The sequence below is a fragment of the Typopeltis vanoorti genome, chromosome 12 (genome assembly GCF_054136105.1).
Source record: "Typopeltis vanoorti isolate ZY-2024b chromosome 12, IOZ_Tvanoo_1.0, whole genome shotgun sequence".
Lineage (NCBI taxonomy): Eukaryota > Metazoa > Arthropoda > Arachnida > Uropygi > Thelyphonidae > Typopeltis > Typopeltis vanoorti.
This window is the reverse complement of record NC_143560.1, coordinates 63,382,482-63,407,132: the sequence shown is the minus strand read 5'-3', so window position 1 is coordinate 63,407,132 and position 24,651 is coordinate 63,382,482. Positions and strand designations below refer to the sequence as shown.

The 24,651-nt window shown below is 33.7% G+C and overlaps 1 protein-coding gene across 2 annotated transcripts in view; it reads left to right on the top strand.

The window, feature by feature from the left end:
* LOC150100841 (glutamine synthetase-like) overlaps nt 1-24,210 on the top strand; it is a 50,137-nt gene extending 25,927 nt beyond the window's left edge. For both annotated transcript variants that reach the window (XM_090401699.1, XM_090401700.1), the window contains exons 2-7: nt 5,314-5,482; nt 13,122-13,283; nt 15,246-15,392; nt 18,128-18,255; nt 19,278-19,477; nt 22,787-24,210. In XM_090401699.1, the coding sequence (XP_090257825.1) occupies nt 5,317-5,482; nt 13,122-13,283; nt 15,246-15,392; nt 18,128-18,255; nt 19,278-19,477; nt 22,787-23,075 (1,092 nt within the window). In that variant the 5' untranslated portion in view covers nt 5,314-5,316 and the 3' untranslated portion in view covers nt 23,076-24,210. The remainder of the gene's footprint in view (nt 1-5,313; nt 5,483-13,121; nt 13,284-15,245; nt 15,393-18,127; nt 18,256-19,277; nt 19,478-22,786) is intronic.
* Nucleotides 24,211-24,651: the final 441 nt, after the last annotated feature.

The following is a 24,651-nucleotide window of genomic DNA, read 5'->3' as shown; positions in this document are numbered from 1 at the left end:
GACCTTGAGTGATCGTCATTTGTTTTAAGCTAGCCTCTATACTAAATTAATCCCATTTTTAGAATTTACTTGAATATTTTAATCTCCTTTTCCAAGTGTTAAACTAGCCTCTCACATACAAATTCTTATCTCTAATGTTCTTTGTCTTACTTAACCTATTTTTTTCATATCCTTTTTTGTAATAAGATTCTCTTTTTTTATTATTTGGTTAAACAAACAATTTCTGCTAGAATTATTTTCTTGGATCCAAGCATATTTTCTGTCTTTAAATACCTTGTATTAACTACTTACATAGGATTTTATATTTTTATTTTCTTGTTACACCATGATAACTGAAATTTTTACATTCTTGGTTATCAGGGTGTAGCAATGGGTTAGAAATAAAACACTTGATCGAAAACCGGAGACAACAGATATGAAAGTTCTGAGAAAAACTACAGGGGTGAACAGATGGCACCAATGGCAGAATCATATTAAAAATGAATGTATTAAAAGGGAACTTGGCATTTAAGATACTAGAGCTGATGAGATACGAGTAGTGTAGTCATAAAATATAAGATGAAAGATTAGCAAAACAAGTGTTTGATGCTAAGATGGCAGGCATAAAACATAGAGGAAAATCAAGATCTAGGTTAAGAGCGCCCTACAAAACAGGAGTAATAAGGTATGACACCATTGGAGTGCAGGTTAATTTGGAGCAAAATTGTTGATATTATTATTATTATTATTATTATTATTATTATTATTATTATTATTACGTAACACCTCCAGGAAGTCCGAAGACCCATCAAGGGAGAGCACCAGCTCTACATCTCTCTGTCTCCACCAAGTACAATGAACCGTAACTGCCATCATCTACAACAATGCCATCTACTGTCCACCACCACCACTAATATTTTCACAGACAATCACAAACATCCATGCCCATGGTAGGATTCGATCCCGCAGCCTTTTGATTGGAGAGCGTATCCGCTGACCGAGTTATTGTGATCTTCTTTTCATATTGATTAATTCGTAATTGAAAGTGTTCTACTATTACAATGATGTCAGCGCCAAAGATCAAACTCTGGAACTTGCTGGAAAAGGATTAGAAGGTCAATGTCGTGCGCGACTATACTTAAATCTATAACGGTCTTACTTCTATCAATGCAGCTGTGAAATTGACCATGAATTATGCATCCATTATCATTCCTTTTTTATTTATTTTATTTTATTCATTATTTTGTCATTTATTTAATTTATTACTTTATTATTTAATTGGTCATTACTTATTCAGAGAAGGCTTTTACAAGTATCTGTCTCTTAATTTAAATTCGAGCTAGTAATTGTTCACTATACACGCTCAGATCAATTTGAGAACTACAAGGAGAGGTTGAATTCCTCACTTTTCTGAGATACTTGCGGATCTTCCTACTTTGCACTACGCGATATTGATAAACGTCACCAAGCTACACATAAAATAGACAGTCACGTGAAAAGCCAAAACTCGTTAGACAGCTCAGTTGGTCTAGCGATAAGGTCTCCATTCCTCAAGCAACAGGCTGTGAGATCGAATCCAGGGTGTGTTTGAAATGTTTATGAAAGTCTTAGTTGTAGATGATTTTCATCGACCGATGCCAGACTGGATTATCTTAACCTTAGTCAACTACGGCACTAAAATGTGCTATAGTTTTCAACCATCATGGATTGGAATGACACATACACACACACACACACACACACACACACTCCCCCCGACGGATTGGCGTACTCGCTCTCTACGCATTCATCACTCGGTATGAAACCGCCGCTAGCTTATCGGAGGCGATCAATAAGCGGTGCCCATGTTTGTCCTCTGAACCAGGTTCCTGGTTATGTAAAAATATTTTAAAAAATAAATAAAAGTAAAAGGGAGAAAATGCAGCCCATTCACAGAACTAATATACTACAGTTTTCCAACGTTTCGTAGATCCCATATAAAAAAAAAGAGGAAAAAAAAGAAAGAAAGAAAGAACACGAGCTATAATGCAGCACCATATTGTTGAATGAATTATCTTTTTAGTCAGTTACAAATAAAATTTGCAAATTCAAACTAATAATGATTAAAAATTCAGCAAGTACAGTTATATTACAGTTTAATTTCTGCAAATAAACACAAAAAAACGAAGTGTTTTGAGGTAAGGTGTGACGACCAACTCCTTGCCGTATAAGCTAATCAACCCGTGTTCGCTTAAATTTTGCACGCAAGACATTCCTCAGCCTCAGTCATCAACAAGTTTAAACTTAAAAGCATATGTTATTATTATTGTTGTTGTTGTTGTAAGTGCAGACAATGGATGACAGAGAATTCGTTATCTGACACCAAATAATACAATTATGCTAACGCTACTGCACAACTGCAAGTACATCACTGATGTAAAATGCTCATTGCTGATTTTCACACGTGGTATAATTCTTGTTAGTCATTTATTCGAATTAAATTTTTCGATCCCCCCCCCCCCATCTTTACTTATTCTACAATCCCTTTTATTTACTTGCAACATCCTATTCGGTTCATAGAAGTCAATAAATAACCATAATTAAGCAGAATGGAAGTCAATTTGCAGAAGTTTAATTAAACATAATTCGCATCACGACAATCAAATAAAAAATACATAAAAAAGTGAACACCGAGAATGCGGAAGAGGAATTTCTACTCTACACGATGTGATTTGTGTACTAATGAGATAAAACAAGGTCAGATATATATATATATATATATGTTTTTAAAATACACACACACACACACACACACATATATATATAATATATATATATATATATATATATATATATATATATATATATATATATATATATATATATATATATATATATATATATATATATATATATATATATATATATATAAATAATAAAATAGTAAAATAATAAATTATAATTGGATCAAATACTCCCTTAATGTTCAACGACGATTTTGGGAGAAGATGATCACAAAATTGTGTGTATTTTAGACTGAAGAATTTGTGTGAAATATATCTAATTGACCAAGTATTGTTCAACGAAAAAAAAAAAAAAAAAGCATAACTGTCAACTAGGGGAAAAAAATACTTGATTTTGTAAAATGAATATACCAGCCAAAATTCAAACCAATTTTACTTAGCACCTCTGTAGCTCAGTTAGTTTTGGCAAAACACTTCAACTGGAAAGACCTGAGTTCGAATCCCGTTTAGGAAGCAAACATTTATCATGGCTTTAACTAAAGGGTAAGTTAGCTAGTCTCATCCAAAAGTGATGAGTTTTTCCTTCCATAAACTCAGGTTTACAATCCCGGAACCAAGGCAAACCAGTAAGTAGAACATACGCAATTTACACTTCAAAAGATATGTTTAGACATAATACTAATCACTTTATCTAAAAATTATGGTTACGCAGTGGCGTAGTTAGAGCTTTTGTCGCCAGGAGAGGTTTCTGAGTTTGTCGCCCCTCTCAATACACACCAAAAATACTACAAAAAGTCAAAACGACGTATAGGGAAATAAATTAAAACACTATGTTTATGTTTATTTTAGTTGTATGTATAGTTGTTAAAAAACTAATTATTAATTAAGTAATAAAAATTACTAAGTTAATATAAATAAAATAATCGTCTAAAAATAAAAGTGTGTCTCATGTGAAAAGGCCGAGCGGCACTTTTCACTCCCTAGCTACGCCACTGTGCTAACAAGAAATAATCGGTGTACTTAGAAATACCTCGGATTACTATTATTATTCTTATGCATATTTTGCTATATTTACAATAAGTAAGTTTTTAAAAAAATGTGAAAAATACACCTATATTTTTTAAAAAAGTCAGTTTTCTCTTGTATGCATCTTCGCTTCTATCTCTCTCTCTGCAGTGAAACTAACATTAACAGTAGTCTTCCATCATAGCAAATTCTATTTTTCCTGGTATCGTTACTCCATTATCATGATGTCCTGTCGGAACTGTTATTATTATTATTATTATTATTACGCAACGTGTCCAAAAACGCATCATGGGAGGACACACTGCTTCACTACACGCAACTCAACGCCTCCCCTATTTCATCCTCCAACTATTTTGCCGGCCTGGCTGGTCGAGTGGTTAGCGTATCCGCTTTCCAGCCAAAGGCTGCGGGTTCGAATCCCGCTGTGGGCATGGATGTTTGTGATTGTCTGTGGAAAAAAAAACAGTGGTGGTGGTAGTCTGCGATAGATGGCGCTGGTGTAGTTGCGCTCAGTTGGGGAATTGAGGTGGAGACAGAGTTGTAGAGCAGGTATCCTCCCTCGATGAGTCTTTGGACTCCCTGGGGGTGTCAAATAATAATAATAATAATTAACTATACAACGACATTACTACCATCAACATACAGCGCCATCTGCCGCCACAACAACAGTATCTTTTGTCTGTAAATGGCTGTGTTTTCTTAGCTGATTCGTCTCTGTATGTGTGATGAAAAAACCCGAAATTTCGGGAGAAGAAATCCTACTACCTCTTTGTCATACACTGTACAAAAGCATTCAGGAAAGAACTCTAGTCAAGAATGAAGAAAATAAATCTTCAGTAACATTCTGATCCCTATCTTGTAGGCACTTTTATTATAAATCAACAATTAGTTATTTACATTTTTTTTTTTTTTTTTAGCTTTGCTGTTACCTCAAACCCTTCAACAATATCTGTGAATGATTTTCAGGCTTCTAGCTCTATTTTGGTGATATTTTGGAAATCTTCATCTTGTAATAGTTTCTTAATTTGGGATCCAACAAATACATTCTCGTTCCATTCGTAATGTGAAATTTTTGAAATCCATGCAATTAAGTACTGCTATGCAAATCCTTTTTTTTTTTTTCAGTTCTTTATCAAAGCTTTTTCATGACCCAATTTAATATGCAAAAGTGGCAGGAATGTTTTCTTGAAGTTAAACAGGGGTTGTGTTCATGCTGTCTCTCTCTTTCTCTTCCTTGAATAAAATGTTTTTTTGAGCCACATGTTTCATCGTGGCCTGCTGTCCCAAAAGTACGAAAAAAAAGCAGCAACATTTGCTAACCCACCCTAACATATCCTGCTGTAATGTAATTACTTGTAAACAGCCAAAAATGTTCCGAGGTAAATCAACTTGGACATATTTTAAATTTGTAATAAATTTCTTAACGAAGTTAACAAATTTATTACAAAGTAAGAAATTATCACAACTGCATTTGGTTAAATTATGTCTTAAGTTTTATAAGAATTTCTCATTATACTTCCATAAATATATTTTCAACATTTTTTAATTCAAGCGGATATTACTGATGAAACTATTTTCCGTTTAGATCATGGCTCGCAGTCCAACACTTCTTGACAAAAAAACTTTACTTCGATTCCTTAGCCTACCTCAGCCTGAAGACAAAGTTCAGTGCATGTATGTCTGGATTGATGGTACAGGTGAATACCTAAGATCAAAGACCAGAACTCTCAACTTCATTCCTAAAGATCCAAAGGGTGAGTTCACTATAGTATTTTCTATAAAATTATATACAGCTTTTAATAAAGTGTTGCAACGATGCATCTCATTAATCTGCAACATTTGATTCAATATCAACCTTCCCTATTAAGGCTATTCGAGATTTTTATTGACTAAGTTTTTAAAATTTTCATCAATTATCAGTGCGTTCAGACGTAGCTGATATTTTTGCAGACTATAATATGAAAGCTCTAATACTGATCCATCCAGAAGATATTTTCCTTTCTCTCCGCCTAACTTGTACGTACTTAAAGCAATATGTATAGTCAACAATTTCTTTCCAAAGTAGTAAACGAGCGCATTTCTACTTGGATTATGCACTATTTTAATGACATATGCTCTACATGTATATTAATAATTATTAAAAAATATCTGCAATTTTAAACTACATCTATCAAACCTGGTATTGTAATTCTTTCAGTTTAGAAAACTTCTAATTGTTTTCAACATTAAAAAAATAGCTTACAAGCATCACTTATATTCACTTACGTAAGAGGCCACAATATGGCGCACCGTCAACGGATTTTTACGATTTGCAAGTCATTTGAACCTAACGCGGTTTGTAATTGAAAAAATTATTAAGTTACGGTAATAAATTATTAAATTAGAAAAATATACATGAAATAATCATTTTAGTTTTGTGCTTTTAAACGTGTTATTTTGAGGTATATTTTAAAACCCGATCGTTGAACGATTAATATCGAGTACAATTTAGCTTCAGGTTCTGTAAAAGCGCCATTCGTTAATGCGTAAATTTACTATGTAATATTACACGCAACACGCTCGCACACATTGTAATTTTTCAATAAAAATTAATAAAATGAATTAAAATGATATATATGATTTACTGTTTATTAATGGATTATGGATGAGTAGTATTATCAGGCTTGATCTACAAAAAAAAAAAAGAAAATGTTATGGAGAATTTACAAGGAGAAAGGTCTTTTTAATGCCAAGCCTCCTCGTCCTAATCTTTCTTACTCTGAGTTTAAAGCATTGAAATCACTGAAGAACACCCATAATTTAAGTATCACGAAAGCTGACAAAAGGAAGGCGGTAGTGATTCAAGATAGAAAGGAATATGAGAGAAAAATGTCTCTATTACTTCGCGACTATTCAACTTATAGGCCTCTTACATCGGATCCTACCGGGAGTCAATTGAAGAGACTTAATTCTCTTATAGATGATGTATCTACATGGAATGAAGATCAAAAGAAAAAACTTCAAACCTTCTTCGGTCGTCCACCTAGATTGTATGGTCTTCCGAAAGTTCATAAACCAAGCATTCCGTTGAGACCAGTGGTAGATTTTATAGGTTGCCCCACTTACAAAATCTCAAAATTTTTATCAAATTTACTCTCCTATTCAATTAGAAGAACTGATACTTATATAAAAAATACTTTGGATTTCAAAAATAAAATTTCAGATCTTCATTTGGACGTTTCTGATATCATGATCAGTTTAGATGTTGTTTCTTTATTTACAAATGTGTCTCTTTCTGAAAGCATTGAATTATTGCAACAGGAATTTCCTTTAGACATTGTAAAATTATTTGATTTTGTAATACATTCTGGTTATTTTCCCTTTAAAAATAAGTTGTATCAACACATTGAAGGAACAGCAATGGGCAATCCTCGTTCTCCTGCTATCTCCAATTACTTTATGGAACATTTTGAACAACGTATCTTTGACAACATTTCTCCCAGACCTACTCATTGTTTCAGATATGTCGATGACATTTTTGCTGTATGGAATGGCTCTTCTGATGAACTTCAACAGTTTCTCACTAGTTTAAACGCACTTCATCCTGGGATCCAGTTTACCCCAGAAGTAGAATCAAATAAGCAGTTAGCCTTTTTAGATCTTCTAATTCTTCGTCAACCAGATGGTAACCTACATTTCTCAGTCTATAGAAAGAAGACTCATACAGGCCATTATATCCATACTGAATCTTATCACCATCCCAGTCAAAAGGTAGGAACTATTAAAACACTGGCCCAGTCAAAAGGTAGGAACTATTAAAACACTGGTTCATCAGGCCCGCTCCTTTTGTTCTTCAAACGATCTTTTACAGAAAGAACTGCAATATATAACTTCTTCCTTTCTATCTAATGGTTATAAGGATTGCTTCATTAAAAGAGCTTTGAGTAGTTTTAATATGTCTTCCTCATCAAATACAGAAGAAATAACGCGCATTCCTATCCCTTATGTATTAGTGATTAGTGAACGTATAGCAAAAGTTTTAAAACCACTAAATATTTTTGTTGTCTTTCGACCGTTTAGAAAAATCTCCACTTCTCTCTTCTCCTAAGGACAAGCTTCCACACCTTAATTATCCAAGTGTCTACCAGATTCCGTGCTCTTGTGGATTATATTTCGGACAAACAAGAAGATCTGCCTCTATTCAGCTAGAAGAACACCAATCTTATATTAAGTACTTTAAACCTGAAAAGTCTGGACTTGCAGAACATGCCATCTTCACTAGACATAGAGTTCATTGGAGAAAGACAAGAGTCCTTCGCAAAAGTCGGTTCATCATGCAACGCCTTTATAAAGAAACATGTGAAACTTTACTTCATTCTCCTAACTTAAACGGATCCGACGGCTTACGTCTATCCCCTTTATGGGATATAGTACTTTATAAATCAGCTAATCTTTCCTAACCTTTTATTGTATACATTTTTTTTTTTTTTTTGGTTAGGAAATTTATTGACCTTTTTAGTTATCTTACACCAGCTACTTAAGTGGCGCTTTTTGGAATTGTCAGTTATTGTGTAATTTGAGCTTAAAATGTACTGAAGATGCCTGTGACATACAGGCGAAAATTATACTATTAAATAATCTTTGTACGTGAGTTTTCCGTTATTAATTTTGTATCAAGGAGAAATGTGATCAGTACCCTCATGAGCAGTACAAAGCTCAGGCTAGAAAGGTTACTAGCATACTAAGAAAAGCAAAATCCGATTATGAGAAGACCTTAGCTAACGGGATCAGGGGTGATTCCAAAGAGTTCTTTCGCTACGTGGCAAATAAAAGGAAGAATGACTTTGGAAGGGTAACCTTAGTGGGTGCCGATGGTATTGAGGTGACCAAATCAGATGTAATAGTAGAGTTATTGAGTGAACACTTTTCAAAAGTCTATCACCTAAGTGAGGATATCTCTGTACCTGTAGCAATACTGATGTGAGAATTCGAGTTAATGAAACAGGGGTACTTAGAATATTGCAGAATTTAAACCAAACACAGCTCTTGGTTTAGATGGAATATCAGCTCGGGTGTTACATGAATGTCCAAGGGAATTGTCAACTCCTCTTACTTGGTTATTTAACTTGAGTTTGAACTCTGGTATGGTCCCTAGGAAGTGGAAGGAAGGCAATGTAGTTCCTTTGCATAAAGGAGGCTCCAAGACTGCGGTTGTAAATTACAGACCAATTACCATCTCGGGAGTGGTGGTAAAAGTACTGGAAAAGTTGCTTAAGGTCAGAATTCAGGATTGGGTGGATCAGAATATGATTCTTTATAAGGGCCAACATGGTTTTGTTAAAGGTCGGTCCTGCCTTAGCAATTTATTAACTTTTTATAATAGAGTGACATCTGAGTTGGATAAGGGGAATGCTACACAGGAATGCTTCTGGATTTTGCAAAGACTTTTGACAGGATACCCCATGGAATACTGTTGCGCAAATAAGAACAAATGGGGATGGATACTAAACTTGTATTATGGATAAGAGATTGGCTTATGGAGAGATACCAGAAAGTAGTGTATGGAGGAGCAAAGTCCAGGATGAAGCAGGTGATTAGTGGTGTGCCTCAGGACTCTGTGCTTGGGCCATTATTGTTTAATTTGTACATAAATGATATAGGAACTGACTTGAAGGGAGATTTAAAATGGACAAAGAGTAATGGATGTCAGTTCAATCTGGAGAAGTGTAAAGTTATGCATTTTGGGGTTAAAAGATTTCCATCTGTGTACCACATTGATGAAACGGTACTCCAAGAGATTAATGAGGCTAGGGACTTGGGGGTATTAGTGGATAGGAAATTGAAGTTCAGAGGAACTTCAATTTCCTATCTTGGACACCTTAGCAATAATTCATTGCTAAGGTGTCCAAGATTGCACATAGGATTACTTGGTTATTGAAGAACACACCAGCATCCAGAGATAAAGAGGTATTTATTCCTCTTTATAAGGCGTTGATACTTCCACATTTGGACTGATGTGCTCAAGTCTGTTCGCCTGCATTCCTTGAAGATGAGAAATTGGTGGAGAGGGCTCAGAGGAGAGTGACTAAGTTGGTGAGTGATGTAAACAATGCTCCCTACATTGATAGATTGAGAGCTTGTGGATTACAGAAGTTGGTTGATAGGCGGAGAAGAGGAGATATAATAGAAACATTTAAATTACTTAAAGGTTTTTATAAGATTGATGCAATGGAAATATTTCAGCTGTGTGATAGTGATGGAAGAACAAGAGGTCATCCCTGGAAATTAAGGAAAAGTGTGGTTAACAAGAGTGTGTGAACTAGATTTTTTGCTTGGAGAGTGGTGAAACAATGGAATGCATTGCTTGACTCAGTTGTGAGTGCTTCGTGTGTAAATGAATTCAAGAAGAGGTATGATATATATTGTTTTGATAGTTTGGGTCTCCCGCGATGAGTCTTCTGACTCCATGGAGACACCCATATAATAATAATAATAATAATAATTATTATTATTATTATTATTATTATTATTATTATTATTATTATTATTATTATAACACCTCCAGGGAGTTCAAAGACTCATCTAGGAAGGGTACCTTCTCTATAACTACAGCGAACCGCATCATCTACAACAATGCCATCTACTGCACCCACCACTTGTATTTTCACAGACAATCACAGACACCCATGCCGGGATTCGAACCCAAAGCCTTTTGGCTAGAGAGCAGATACGCTTTACCATTCGGCCAAACAGGCCAGCATATTTAATCGAAAAAAAAGAAAAAAAAAAGAATAAGCGACATAAAAGAAAAATTTACTGATAGGAAGTATATAAGTAGAAATGATAGGAAAATAAATGTGAGCACAAAATAAAATCCCATGAAAATTAAGAAAACATAGTAACAGTTATAGCATAAATACTGAGTTTAATGTGTATGTGTGTGAATATACATAAATGCATGCATGTGTGCTTGTATTTATACAAACCATACCATTTATGGTTTATATAACACGTTTTGTGTGCGCGCGCACGTGTGTGTGTGTGTGTGTGTGTGTGTGTGTGTGTGTGTGTGTGTGTGTGTGTGTGTGTGTGTGTGTGTGTGTGTGTGTGTGTGTGTGTGTGTGTGTGTGTGTGTGTGTGTGTGTGTGTGTGTGTGTGTGTGTGTGTGTGTGTGTGTGTGTGTGTGTGTGTGTGTGTGTGTGTGTGTGTAGGACTTTAGCATATACAACAAAATATGCTTTCTACAAACATTAAAAAAATCCTTAAAAAATGGTGCTATTAATAGTAACACAACTGCTTCCCTATTTGGAGAAACATTTGCAAGAAAAGCCGAAATGTACACTGCCAAATTTTCAAAGCATGGAAATGTGACAGCTGTGATTTTAAGTAGTTTCAAAACAGTTTAAGTATAAACCTATTCTATATCACAGGCCAACAGCTTGAAAATGCTATTTATAAAGCTGCAATCAGCAGATGGGATGAAATCATTATATATATAGATAGATATTATGTATATATAACAGAGCAGAGCAGGAGGGAAAAAATTATTGGATAATATCTTTGATATTCAAAGAACATAACAGCCATAAAATATGACAAAATATACATTCTAACATATTTTGATGATATCAACAAAAGGATATTCCTGATTTCAAGTAAAAAACAATAAAAAAAATTATTTGAATTTTATTTCTTACAGTAAATGTCATACTGTATGCTTCATCATAAAAAAATATCACATGTATCTATATGTACAATCTTTCAAGCAACATATGTGAAAGACAACAGAAAACAAATGTTATAGAGATCACTGAGAGGTCATTGATACAGTCCACAAGAGGCTCTTCAGAACCAAGACTGTCCATGTCATCACTGTCACTATCAGCTGAGGTATCATCTTCTGCTTCCATCTCTCCATCATTCAAAGCCACTCTTGCATAGTCATCAGTGTCAATGGATTTACAGAAGTGAATAATAATAGTAATAATTTTCTGTTACCGAAATTTTCGAATCTCACTGGTGATTCTTGATTTTAGCTAACGAACTGCAGGATAAGTTGCAGAATTTGATTTATACTAAATATGTATGAAGTTACGGTTAGAAACCATTTAGAAATAGTCAACGCGAACACAAGCGCTGACTTTTACTGTTACCATGAGGAAGAAAATTGTATTCGAATAGTTTGTGAAAAGTCATATAAATATGATATAAATGTGACTTTTCACAGAAAAATAACGCATAAATGGTCCTTTGTTGATGAGTAAAAATCACAAAATCACTGTACTCTTGATAGTGGCATTGCTAGAGCTTTTGCTGCCTGGGGCGATCCCTGAGTTTGTCGCCCCTCTCGATAATACTAGAAAAAATCAAAACGACGTGTAGGGAAAACACTATGTTTATTTTTGAAATAAAACTTTAATTCCAACATTCTAAAATGTTATTTTTCTTGCTTTTCTGTTAGCAAAATCGTCGATGACATTGGCGAGGTCTATTTCATAGTAATGTAGGTAATTCTTAATCAGTTTTAATTTAGAAAAACTCCTCTCACAACTAGCAACACTTACAGCAATTGTGAGAAAATTCCCAGTAGTATTACAATATTTGGAAATGAGTTTTCAAGACTGTCTTTTAGAATTAACTGCAAAAGTTCAAAAAGGTTCAAAATGTCGCCCGGCGCGGACCGCCTCCTCTAGCTAAGCCAGTCTTGAATGAAATTTTTTGATACATTAATTATTAGTCATTTATAATACCAGATTTTGAACTTAATACCAGATTTTGAAGTTTAGGACGATTAAAATGCGTGCTGAAAGGCACGCAGTTCTATACATATATCTAATCTTGCATTTCGCTAACCAAACACAACGAACCGATCGAGCGAATCTATTATACTGTCGCAATGCTTACATAGCACAGACCGCAGCTTTACTAATAGGCCAGTAAAATAAAAACCATTCTTTGGTCCAAAATAAATAAAAAATGAATAAATAAATAAATGACTAAATAAAATAGGTAATAAATAAATAAAAATAAAATAAAATAATAAATGACTAAATAGATAATGAAAATAAAACAAAATAATAAATAAATAAATGATAAAATAAAACAATAAATGAATAAATAAATAATAAAGCGAAATAATAAATGAATGAATAAATAATAAAAATAAAATGCATAAATGATCCTTTGTTGATGAGTAAAAATGACAAAATCACTTCACTTTCCATTTTTCTGGTTAAGCTTTCGAAGATTAATGCGTGATATGCAAGGGCTTTTAAGATTATCTTCCTGCACTGCAGCTTCTTTTAGGTTACTTGTAATATCTTAGGTGATCATATTAAATTATTTGAATGAAACATTAATATTTCACTTAAATTTCTTTAGCCGAGTGGTAATGATAGTTCGCTTGTCTTTCAGAATTACCCGTATGGGATTTTGACGGTTCTAGTACGTACCAAGCAGAAGGATCGAATGCAGATGTTTATCTCAAACCTGTGGCCCTGTACAGGGATCCATTCCGAGGAGGCAATAACAAACTCGTCTTATGTGAAACCTACAAATATAATCACAAACCCACAGGTAAAGTCTAATTTAATTTTCTTAACATGTAATTTCTAAATAATATAAAACAGAATTACACAGTGACTTGTAATTCATCCTAAATGTGCAGTTTTCAAACTGGATGTCTGAAGAATCTCTCCAATTTTGAAATAATTTCTGCAACATAATTAATTACAGAGCGACTTTTTTCAGTAGTACATCTGCGTCTGCCATCTTAGATATATAGTCAAATTATTGTTTAAATCTGATTGTAAAGAATGACTTGTTTACTCACTTCTTTGTTTAATGGTCTACTTTTTTACGCTTGTTTTCTTATTTATTGAGTGATTTCTTTGTTGTGACGCTCCTTGAATGTAGTATTGAAGTAGAATGTAGTAACGTGAGGAACCTTTATCTGATCTCTTTCGACGAAAGGTGAGCTATCCGATCTCATACAGAGGTAGGATTTTTTTTCGCCCGGAAACAAGGGTTTTTTGTCCCCCAGAACAGGCAAACCGGCTCCCTCAACACAAGTATCTACAGGATACTTCTGGAGGCATAGGGCTAACCACCTTATCCTTGAGTTATAGTTGAGAAGTTCAAGAATAGTTGGAAGGTCGTGGGAGCTTTAGTGCCTGTTAGAACCACTGATGGATGGATGGCGTGTGTAACATACAGTTCTGATATATTTGGTTCCGATATAAATAATGACCAATCTTCGATCATTGTTTATATCAAAGGTCTTCAACCAACTTGTTTCGAATTTATGAACCCTTTTCGTTTTGCTATAGAGTTCAAGAGATGCGTTAAAAAATACACTTAGTACCAAAGATCGACTAACTAGAGAACTGTTAGAAGAAATGCTTAGAAAAAGTTCCTTTAGTCAGTGACTAGAATCGAACATATAATATAACGATATCTTTCTTTGAGCAGAGAAGTGCTATGGAAGGAAAAACGCCGTGTCTACAGGGCTACACAGGCACCCAATTTTAATGCAATTAGGCATTACATTTTTATATGATGTAGAATAATACAGTGAGCTGTATATTAAATATAATGACTTCAAAATATTTTATGAAATAACAAGGATGTAAATTATCTATAGAGATTTACAAATATACATTGTCCTTCCTGAACTATCTTTTTAACTTCGGAAAAATTGAAAATATATGTTTATTTAACATAAACGTAAGATGGTATCATACTCGTGATTGATGTTTGAAAGATTAAAAAAAATGCAAAAAGAAAGAAAGAAAAGGAAAATCATTTAAAATGCTATTTAATCAGTGCACTGGAATTAAATAATCACAAAATCTGTTTTACACGTGTGCACACCAACACAGAACCATGCAGACATTCAAAACCACACCTGATGGCATAGATTAGTTAATCCTTTTTTCCCTAATCTCCTGTGTGCATATTGCGTATATTCTTCTGACCAGTTTGCCTGTTTTTAGGGATTAAAATCCTGAGGTTTCCGGAAGAAATGAAAAAATTTCTGCATATGCATGAAACTGGCTAACTTACTTTCCTTTGAAAAGCTTTTAGGAAGGCTTTTGTTCTAGAAGGATTTGAACCCAAGTCTTTCCAGCGAAAGGGCTTTGTTGAAACCGACTGAGCTCCGAAGGTGCTTCACTAAATAAGAAATGAACAGAACAGTAGAATTGAAGATCCATAACCTTATTGCTTACTTGTGTTCAAAGATCGTATTAGAAAAATAAAAAAGTAAAATAAAAAAATGAAAAATATTTTCTCGCTAACAACAGAAAACCTTTGTATTATGTAACATAATCTTACCCCCCCCCCTCCTTTTGTAGATGTCACACAAATATAAGTACCCATCTCTGAAAATGTTATGCAATTTAGACGAATTATTTTCTTATATGTAAAATGTGTTTTTGAAAGAGAGGAGTTGGTTCCTAGTAACAATCTTGGTTTGTGAATTTGCAAAGCTAAAATTGTCACTAATTACGATTTTTTCCCCTTCAATATTGTCTTCAGAATCTAACAAACGTCATATGATGGTGGAAGCTATGGAACGAGCTAAATATCAAGAACCCTGGTTTGGATTGGAGCAGGAATATACGTTTTTGGATGCCGATGGACACCCCTTTGGATGGCCAAAAAATGGTTTTCCAGGACCACAAGGTAACAATATTCTACTATATTAAGTATTCAAGGGGGGGGGGGGGTTCTTGCTTTCTCTTTGCCTTATTTCGCATAGCTTTGTTTTTATTGGCTATGTGCGAAGTAGCTTAATCAATGGAAAACAGAGGTGATAATTTGCACAGCTGCTCAAGGTTCGATACCAAATGGGGGCGTAAAATCGTAGCTTAGTCGTAAAGGATTAGTTTCATAATCCTTTCCATCACTTTCAATTTATTTTTTATTGTGTTCTTCAGTCCATATTAAGCTGCGTGTGAATTAGCCAAATTTTCTTTCAGTGTGCTTTGTAATATAGAACTCCGAAGATTCGGTATGTAGTGTTGTTACCTGAGGAATATTAAATAAAAAAATATTTCCTTGTTGGTAGCATTTTAACTCTTCATATCCTCGTTATCCGTGACCTCTCGTGAGTCTTCATTTCCCGACGAAGATAATTAAAACGAATTGGGAACTTTCACTTCCTTGTTAGATGTACTCATGAGCGGCATATTATAACATTGCAAAAGATTAAATTGCATTCTCTGATGATGGCTGTACAGAGAAGGCTAAGTAATAATAATAATCATTATTATATAAGTTCTGCTAAGCGGATTTTTTTTTTTTTTTTCATTTGGAGAACGAAGAAGATGAAAACAATTACCCGTAGAGGTGAAGTGTATGTTCTTACACCTCTAAGGGTAATTATTGTATATAATTATTATTATTACTGAGTCTCCGAGTACGAGATTGAGAAATCTTGCAACTAAGTATAATTTGCTCAATGAAGAGTTTATTCTTAATATTAAAGAATATCTTTAGATTTTTTTAAAAAAAAATTAGATCATTGTACAGAAGAGTTTTTAAAATAACTAAATTTAAGTTCGACCCGCTTACATTAACGAAATATCGCCATTTTAACGCCATTCACACACTTTAAGATTTCGATACGTATATGATCAAAGATCGGATAATTTTTGTTTGGTGATTTATTATAATGAGAGCTGGGAGTATTCATCCGAAAGCATGGTCCTCAGGTCGATCTCCAGTTCCAGGTTCACTTGTGCTACCCCATTCAAGACGACTCCGATATTTTAAAATCCCTAAAAAGGTCTTAAAATTCTCCTGTTTAGGGGGCATTAAAATATCGGAACACGTTTACCAACATTGTTTAGCTTCCAGATTAGGTTCTGGATATTTTCTCGTCCTCCAAATTCAAGATCTATCTTAGCCCGCCTTGCAATCAGGGTCTTATCTTAGATAACTTCTAAGGTGCTATAAACTAGTACCTGCACGAAAGGCTCTTTGTGCAGACCCGATGCTTTTTGCTCTATATTTTCAGGCTTTTTTTTTTCTTCTGTGGGATAAAAGATCCGAATTATCCACTACGAAAAGCAGTGCCTTCGCCGTATAACATTATCTAATTCTTTTTTTGTTGAAAAATCTCTTTTATTTTAGAGAAATGTCGCTCACTTGACCAAGAATCCGACCTAAGTCTTTTCCAGGCAAAGGTGCATTCCACGACACTAAAGGATTTTTAAATCCTTTAGTGCACTAAGGATTTTTCATTTTATGGAGAGTGAGGAAAGGACAAGCATCCTTGGAAGCTGGGAATGAAGGTCGCTAAGAAGGGAGTGAGGGTTAGATTTTTCTCTCATAGGGTGTACGTGATTGGAATGGATTGCCATTGGATGTTGTGAGTGCAAGCAGTATGAATGAATTCAAGAATAAGTATGATAGCTCTTGCATGTAGAATGAGGCTCTCTCGATGAGTCCCTGGAGGTCTCTCAAATAATAATAATAATAATAATAATAAAATCGTCACTTTTGTTTTACTTGCATATAACAAGAGCGATTTAAACATAATTTGTTCTCTAAAATTTCAGCCATGAATTTTGATCAGAATGACACGAGGATTCCGTTCAGTGTTGAGGAAACATCAAATCAATAAAGATATTTTAATGCCATGAAATAACGATGCTGCTGTTGGTGTTGTTTTAAGCTAATGCCACCATGGTGATTAAGGTCATGACACCAGTATAAAGTCTGTCAGATAGCGTTTATGTTCTCTGAACGGTTGATCTATTTTGCAGTAGTGCGAAATCGAAGTTTTCAGAATGACAATTTTTTGTCATCTAGGTAAAATACTCTGTCATCTAGATAGAAAAACTTGTCTGAATGAAATAAAATTATAATCTGTTGTTGAGAAATGCTGCATTAGACAGCTTTCTCTCTCTCTCTCTCTCTCTCTCTCTCACACACACACAAAACTTTATACACTTCAAAATGCATACATTTTTTAATATTTACAAAGAAAATGCTTTCATTTAAGAATGCTTGTTTTCCAGATCATTCATTCATAAAAATTATCTTTCATTGGGTAGTAAAGCATAATAGCAGGCGAGCAACTTTGAACTGTCGTAATTGAATTGACACTTTTGTATTCTGCACAGATTCGGTCTGTGGTGTCTGTTAAAAAGGAAGCGGACCTTCCTAACTGTTAGAGTTAACACTTACAGTAGCACGAATTCCACAAAAGTTCTTTAGGCTTCAATTCTAGAATTGTTTAATCCATCTCAAACTGCACCTGTGATGCAGCATTTTAATAGTTTTTTTTTTAACTAGATACTACATACAGTTTGGTGTACATGAAAATTTCGCTAAATACTGACAACGTGGGATTATTGTGCAAGTCACTTTTGTTAGTATTCTTTTCTAAATTGCTACCTTGTTTTGTCTAGGGCCGTATTACTGCGGAGTTGGTGCCAATAAGGCTTATGGCAGAGACATCGTGGAAGCTCACTACAGGGCTTGCATGTATGCCGGACTAAATATTTGTGGAACCAATGCTGAAGTAATGCCAGCTCAGGTAAGATGAACGAATATTAGCTAATAACGAAACCAAAACTATAGTTTTTAAACATAAAACAGTTCAAATTACCGATACATAATCTTATTCAGCAATATTAGAACTAAAGCTTTTCCTAGTGTGAGGCAAGCATTGGCGCACTCAGGGAGGGGGGCGAGGGGCCCTGGCCCCCTCCAAACAGAAAAAAAAAGACTAGAAAAATTTCCAAAAATCTTTTCCTAATTAATTTTTTTTATTATTATTAGTTATGTTGTGTCGTGTTTTCTATTTTTATACTACTTATGAATTAGCATTCACATAAGGTGGGAATACCCTCTAGCTCTTGGGAATCACGGCCGTTGTGAACGCAAGGCGAACAAAGTAGCGCTCGGGCGATACTTTGTTTTCCCGAGCGGGCCAGAGATTACGGGTATCATGTATTGGCGATCACTGCAGATGCTCAGTCATAGGTCGTATGCAATGCGTGGTGTGTATTCTCAAATCGTTTACTCAACTCAACCCCCCCCCCCCCCAAGATTAAATCTTGAGTACTCGGTCCCCTCCAAGATTAAATCCTGAGTGCGCCACTGGAGGAGGCAAGACATCGTTTCGTTTCTATGCAGATCCCTGTAGATTAATTATTCGGTAGCGGAAAAAAAGTTCTATATTTATATATAAAAGCATTAAATGCTAGGACACTTGATTAATTAATAAACGTAATTAATTAACCAAATATTTGGTTTTGTAATTTTTTTGTTGTTGTCATTTTGTGTACATCCAATTAAATGTTAATAAAGAAATAATTAAATAATTAATAATACAATATATGTGGCATGCTGCAAAACCGATTCATCAATAGTATACATTCTAAACATTTCAACTAATTATAATTTATATATGAAATGTTTTTTAATATCAAACTCTGTAGCTTGTTGATCATTAAGCACAACCTTAATGATCGATAAGTCTTGAATTGATCTTAAAGATTTATTACATTGATTAATAATGACAAAAATTTTTTTTTTCTTTTTCTCTTCAAACAGTGGGAATTTCAGATTGGACCCGTTGAAGGACTGGATATAGGAGACCAAGTGTGGATGGCCCGTTATATTTTGCATCGTGTAGCAGAAGAATTTGGAGTTATAGTTTCGTTTGACCCAAAACCGATGCCAGGCAACTGGAATGGAGCCGGAGCCCACACGAACTTTAGTACAAAGGCCATGAGAGAACCCAATGGTCTTAAGTGAGTAATAATTTAATTTCAATGGCTGTGTGCACATGCTTTTGAAGGGATGGATTCAACATAATTTAATTATTGTCTATGAAAGCACCATAAAGGACCTGTTTTCAGTCTTAAGGAGAGAACATTGCTGTGTGTTCTCTCCTTGTTACCTAAACCTTCGGACAAATGACCACTAGATGACAAATAATGAAAGCGAATGAATTAACAGAAGCAGAGAACAAATTAGATTTATCTATTTCAAAGTTAGGATCAAAGTAAATTATCTCGTTCCAGATTTAAGTCTGCCAAAAAAATCCAGGGCAGAACTTCTAGAGTATAGACTGCGAATTTGGGATTTACTTGAGAAAGATATTTCTGTTTTTTTTTTTTTTTTTTTGTGATAATCGCAAATGGTCCTTTTTTATGAGTGTAGCTTTATACTGTAATGATAGTGATTGATAGGCTTAAAAGCGAAACTACTAAAAGAGAAACTATTCATGAATTCCATTAAATTCAATGGCATTATTACAAATTAGAAATCTAAATATATATTTCATACAATTTCAAATATATAGCGATTTTTCCATAGGACTATTTTTGACTTTGCGACTTGAATATTTAAAATCTTTCTGCTTCATTTATGAATTGAAAAGCAGAGACAAACACTCTAAGTATAATGATAAAACTTTTCTTCTCATTACAGTTTTGCAATGAGACAAAAAAGTCACCTCAAGATCATTCGCTAATTCAAATGATATTATGTTCCTTCTTTTCATGATAGTTGAAATATATCTTCTTGTATCAATGATGAAAAATAAAATAAAATAATGCAGTATATTTATTAGCTTAGAAATTAGAAAATTTAAAATGTGAATATTTCGAATGGGCACTGGATTCATACAACCAGAGATATACATAACATAATGTGTCATAGGAAACAAGGGCTTCTTGCCAAATTCTAATTGCAAATTGACTCCGAAACCGAATATTGTCGTGTTTATATCTAATATCTTTAAGACCAGCAGCGCGAAGAAATCTAGGTGACAATGAATTATGTTTTCAGTATATACGCCATAATTTTCTATAGTCAATTTTCAGTCAGAATTTAGTAAGAAGCCTTTGTTTTCTACATATTCTAGATATTTCCTGACATATTCTAGTTCGAATTTAAAACACACTCAAAACACTCGTATTTTAACTTCTGGTCCTAGCGGGGAAAAAAAATCTAAAATTACTCTGAATCTAACAATTAAATTTTTTGTTTCCTTCTGATATGAAATTTTGTTCTTGAGTTTACATACGATTATTAAATTCTTGAAAAACTTTTGCAGCCTATAAATGATTGTATAAATAATACGTGTTATATTTAAATTTTATTGGTTACAAAATATTAACAACTGAGATGTCTTTTATTAAATATTAAGCATCCTAATCGATTAATTATTGCTCCACTAACATCTTTTAAACAATCTCCTTCTAACACTACTTTCCCGAAAACTCGGGTTATTCATCCCACAAAACAGGCCAGATGATCACATAGGTAACTTACAGACGCTTTACAGACACACTTGCCTCATAGTCTTAGTTGCTTCTGTCTGAGTTCCAAAACAATAAATACAGGTAGCGCTCGTATAACGCGGATGTTAGGTTCCACAGAAATGCCGCGTTATATAAATCGCGTTATGCGAGATTCAGATCACATAGAAAAAGTAGGGTTATGTTCCGAAATCGGTTTTTTCTTAATTATATAAACAACAATGACATATCCAACAAAAAACAAAATAAAAAATTATTTAATTCAGATAATTCATGTAAGTTAAGAAAACATAAACTATGAAACAAATATACACATAATGCATAAATGTTTTACGCAAAATAAAATAAAGTGCATATTTTAATCGTCATCATTGTCTTCAAAACTAACATTTCGTAGATGTTCTTTATTTATGACTGGCCGGACTCGTCATCACTTGAAACCTCTTGGACAACATTTGTATAATTCTCATTGCATACTTCGGCTAGTTTAGTTATCAAGAAGTCAGTAATAAGACCTTGCTTATCACTATGCTGCAATTTTTTTATTAAGTTCCTAATATGGAGCTAAACAAATATCCAATTATCTAGTGAATTTTCCGGAACGTTCCATTGAGGGATCATTATCCGTAAAATAACTTCCTAACTTTCTTGCCAAGTCCAATTCTTCTGCTAATTTCTTTAAACTGAATTCTTTAACGGATTCATCACAATCAGAATCTTCGGCAGAACTTTCCCCGCCATTTGATTCGACATAATCTATTAATTGTACCAATTCCTCCTAATTTAAATATATTTCTCCATCAATTATTTCACTAATTTCGTTTTCAACCATATCGCAAAAGCCCTCTAAATGTCCATTACTATAAAAATTAATTTTTTACATAAAAAAGCATTATATATTAATTATGTATATATTAATTATGTATATCATCAGAAAATAAAATGCTGAGCTTGAGATTAACATACTTATGATTTTTAATGCGCTCTGCCAGAAAAAAACGAAGACAATTTTCAACCATAAACACTTTATACGGTAAACAATTGACGTACATGCGTGCTGAAGGATATTTCCCCTAATATAAATTCGCTACTTATAACTACATGCGCGATATGGGCAGACACAAATATAACGAAGATAAAATTTGATTTTTAAGTCGCGCGGTGAAAAATATATGAAAAGATAAGGGGTTATCTTTTCATATATTTTTAAACTTTATCTTTTCATATATTTTTAAAGGGTTACTACAATTTGTAGACCGCGTTATACGAGGGTAAATTGTACTTTAAAAATTGCGTATTAGTCATTGGATGGACGATGTTGATAGCTGTGTTAGGCGTGCTTAGAGATATAGCTGAACACAAACGTAATTATCTAAATTTAATATAAGGGACTGGCTAGCTAATTTAATTTAAGAATTAATTTAATTTAGTCTAATCTCATTTACATTCATTCAATTTAATCTAATTTAATTTCATTTAATTTACAAACAAAAATACTATTAGTGGGGTAGATGGCAGTGTGTGGTGCGGTTGATGGATTCTGACGTAGAGCGTAGATAGTGACGTTGTGTAAGATGGAGGGATTATGTATAGTGCAGTACACGGTGGATTCTGTGGAGTGGAGTGCCCTCCTGCGATAAGTTCTTAGACCCCCTGGTGGTTAATAATAATAATTTAAAAACGCCCCCCCTCTAATTTAAGGGGGATGTTTTTTGTTGTTGCTGATAATTTTATTTTTTTGCAATCTCTCTCTCTCTCTCTCTGTTTGTGACATGAGTCTGTTTTTCATTCCAGGGATATCGAAAAGGCAATTGAAAAACTTTCAAAGAACCACGAACGCCACATCAAAGCCTATGATCCAAAAGAAGGCAAAGATAATGAACGCCGCTTAACCGGACTTCACGAAACTTCCAGTATCAGTGATTTCAGTGCAGGTATCGCTAATAGAGGAGCCAGTATTCGTATTCCTCGACAAGTGGCTGAACAAAAAATGGGATACTTGGAAGATCGTCGCCCATCATCGAACTGTGATCCATATTCAGTAGGAAATGCGCTAATTAGAACCTGTTGTTTAGATGAATAAATTTATCACATCGAGATTGAATTCGAATTTGCAATTATTTTTTTAAATAAATTCTGTGGAATGTATATTATATGCCTTAAAAGAATGGTTTGTTAACCTTTTGGCAAAACGGGAAAATGAAATATTAAACACGATAAGTAGTTTCAATGATGTAAATGAGAAAATTGCCATTTATATATATATATAAGATCTAATTCCCGGGACTGGCTCGAGATAAGCCGGAATATTTTCGCACAAATCTTTGAAAAGCGACTTTTTTTTTTCCTTTTATAAATGTTTTTTTTTTTTTAATTTTTTAGATTATTCTCGAAGTATCCGATGACCCTGGAAGAGCCTGCTAATTTGTAAAACAAATTCCAATCTATTCTTTAATAAGCTATTTATAATGATTTAAATTATTTTTTAATTACAATATTATATTTCTATTTTTAGAAGCATACGCTGCTTAAAAGAAAATGACTACTGATAAAAAAATAATAAAAATAAAAACAAGAAAAGTCATCATTACTACACTTTAGGCATATATTTTCTCTTGATGCTTTTTATTAATAAATAATTCCAGAAATACTGGTAACAAAATACGAAACGAAGAGGAAACACGACATCATGAAAAAGACATGCGCAATACAATATTATTATTTTTCTCGTATGCTGTGCTATTGCATTCCTTGAAATTAATGCTCGCAGTGAGGAAGTGTGCCTTAATATTTATTCGTTGTGATCACATATCCTTGTTGATAAGCAGTTAGCGTTCTAAAGATGTTTTCTAGTTATTCCAAGAGTGACAGTTTTGCAAAGTTGGTATGTAGATATACTTTAAAATGTATAAACAACAAAATTCTACCTTGAAGTGAGTCCACGTTAAAATGATTAGAATTTTACAATTTCTATGAAAAATTTACTTCATGAGGACTACCTACCGTGTTTAATTTCAAGGTATGTTTTGTTTTCAAAATAGCTTTGAAATACTTCGTATTTATAGTACTGCAATTTTCAAATGTCACCTTAAGAAATGTTATAACTGCACATATATATTCTGCAAGAGTCAGTATTGTCAAATCATACATCGCAATCAATGGACTCGATATTTTTTTGTAATATTGTAAATAAAATATTTCGAAAACTTGAACAAGTATTTTAGTTTTGTTTCTTTTATTATTGTTATGAAAGTGAGAAATATATTTGGTATGCCATTATGTGTCGTTATAAAACGACACATAATGTCTGGTGTGAAATAAGTGTTACCAGAGAGGGATATTTAGTTGGGGGGGGGGGGGGTTACATACCTGGGAATAAAGAACGAGATGAGAAAGAAATGTATTGTATAGGCAAATTAGTTTAGTTTTCACAAGCTAGTGAAAAAAGCGTTTTCAGTAGCTTATAGGAGAAAGGAAAGAGAATTTCTTGAGTTTTTAAGGGATCACTATCTCATATAGTTGGTAATGGAAGAAACTCGTAGGCGAAATATACTGGATTTAGTAATAGCGTTGGATAACGTAATTGTCAACAACATATCAACATTGCCACCAATGACAATGATCATATAGTCCTGACCTGGAAGGAATAAAAGCATACA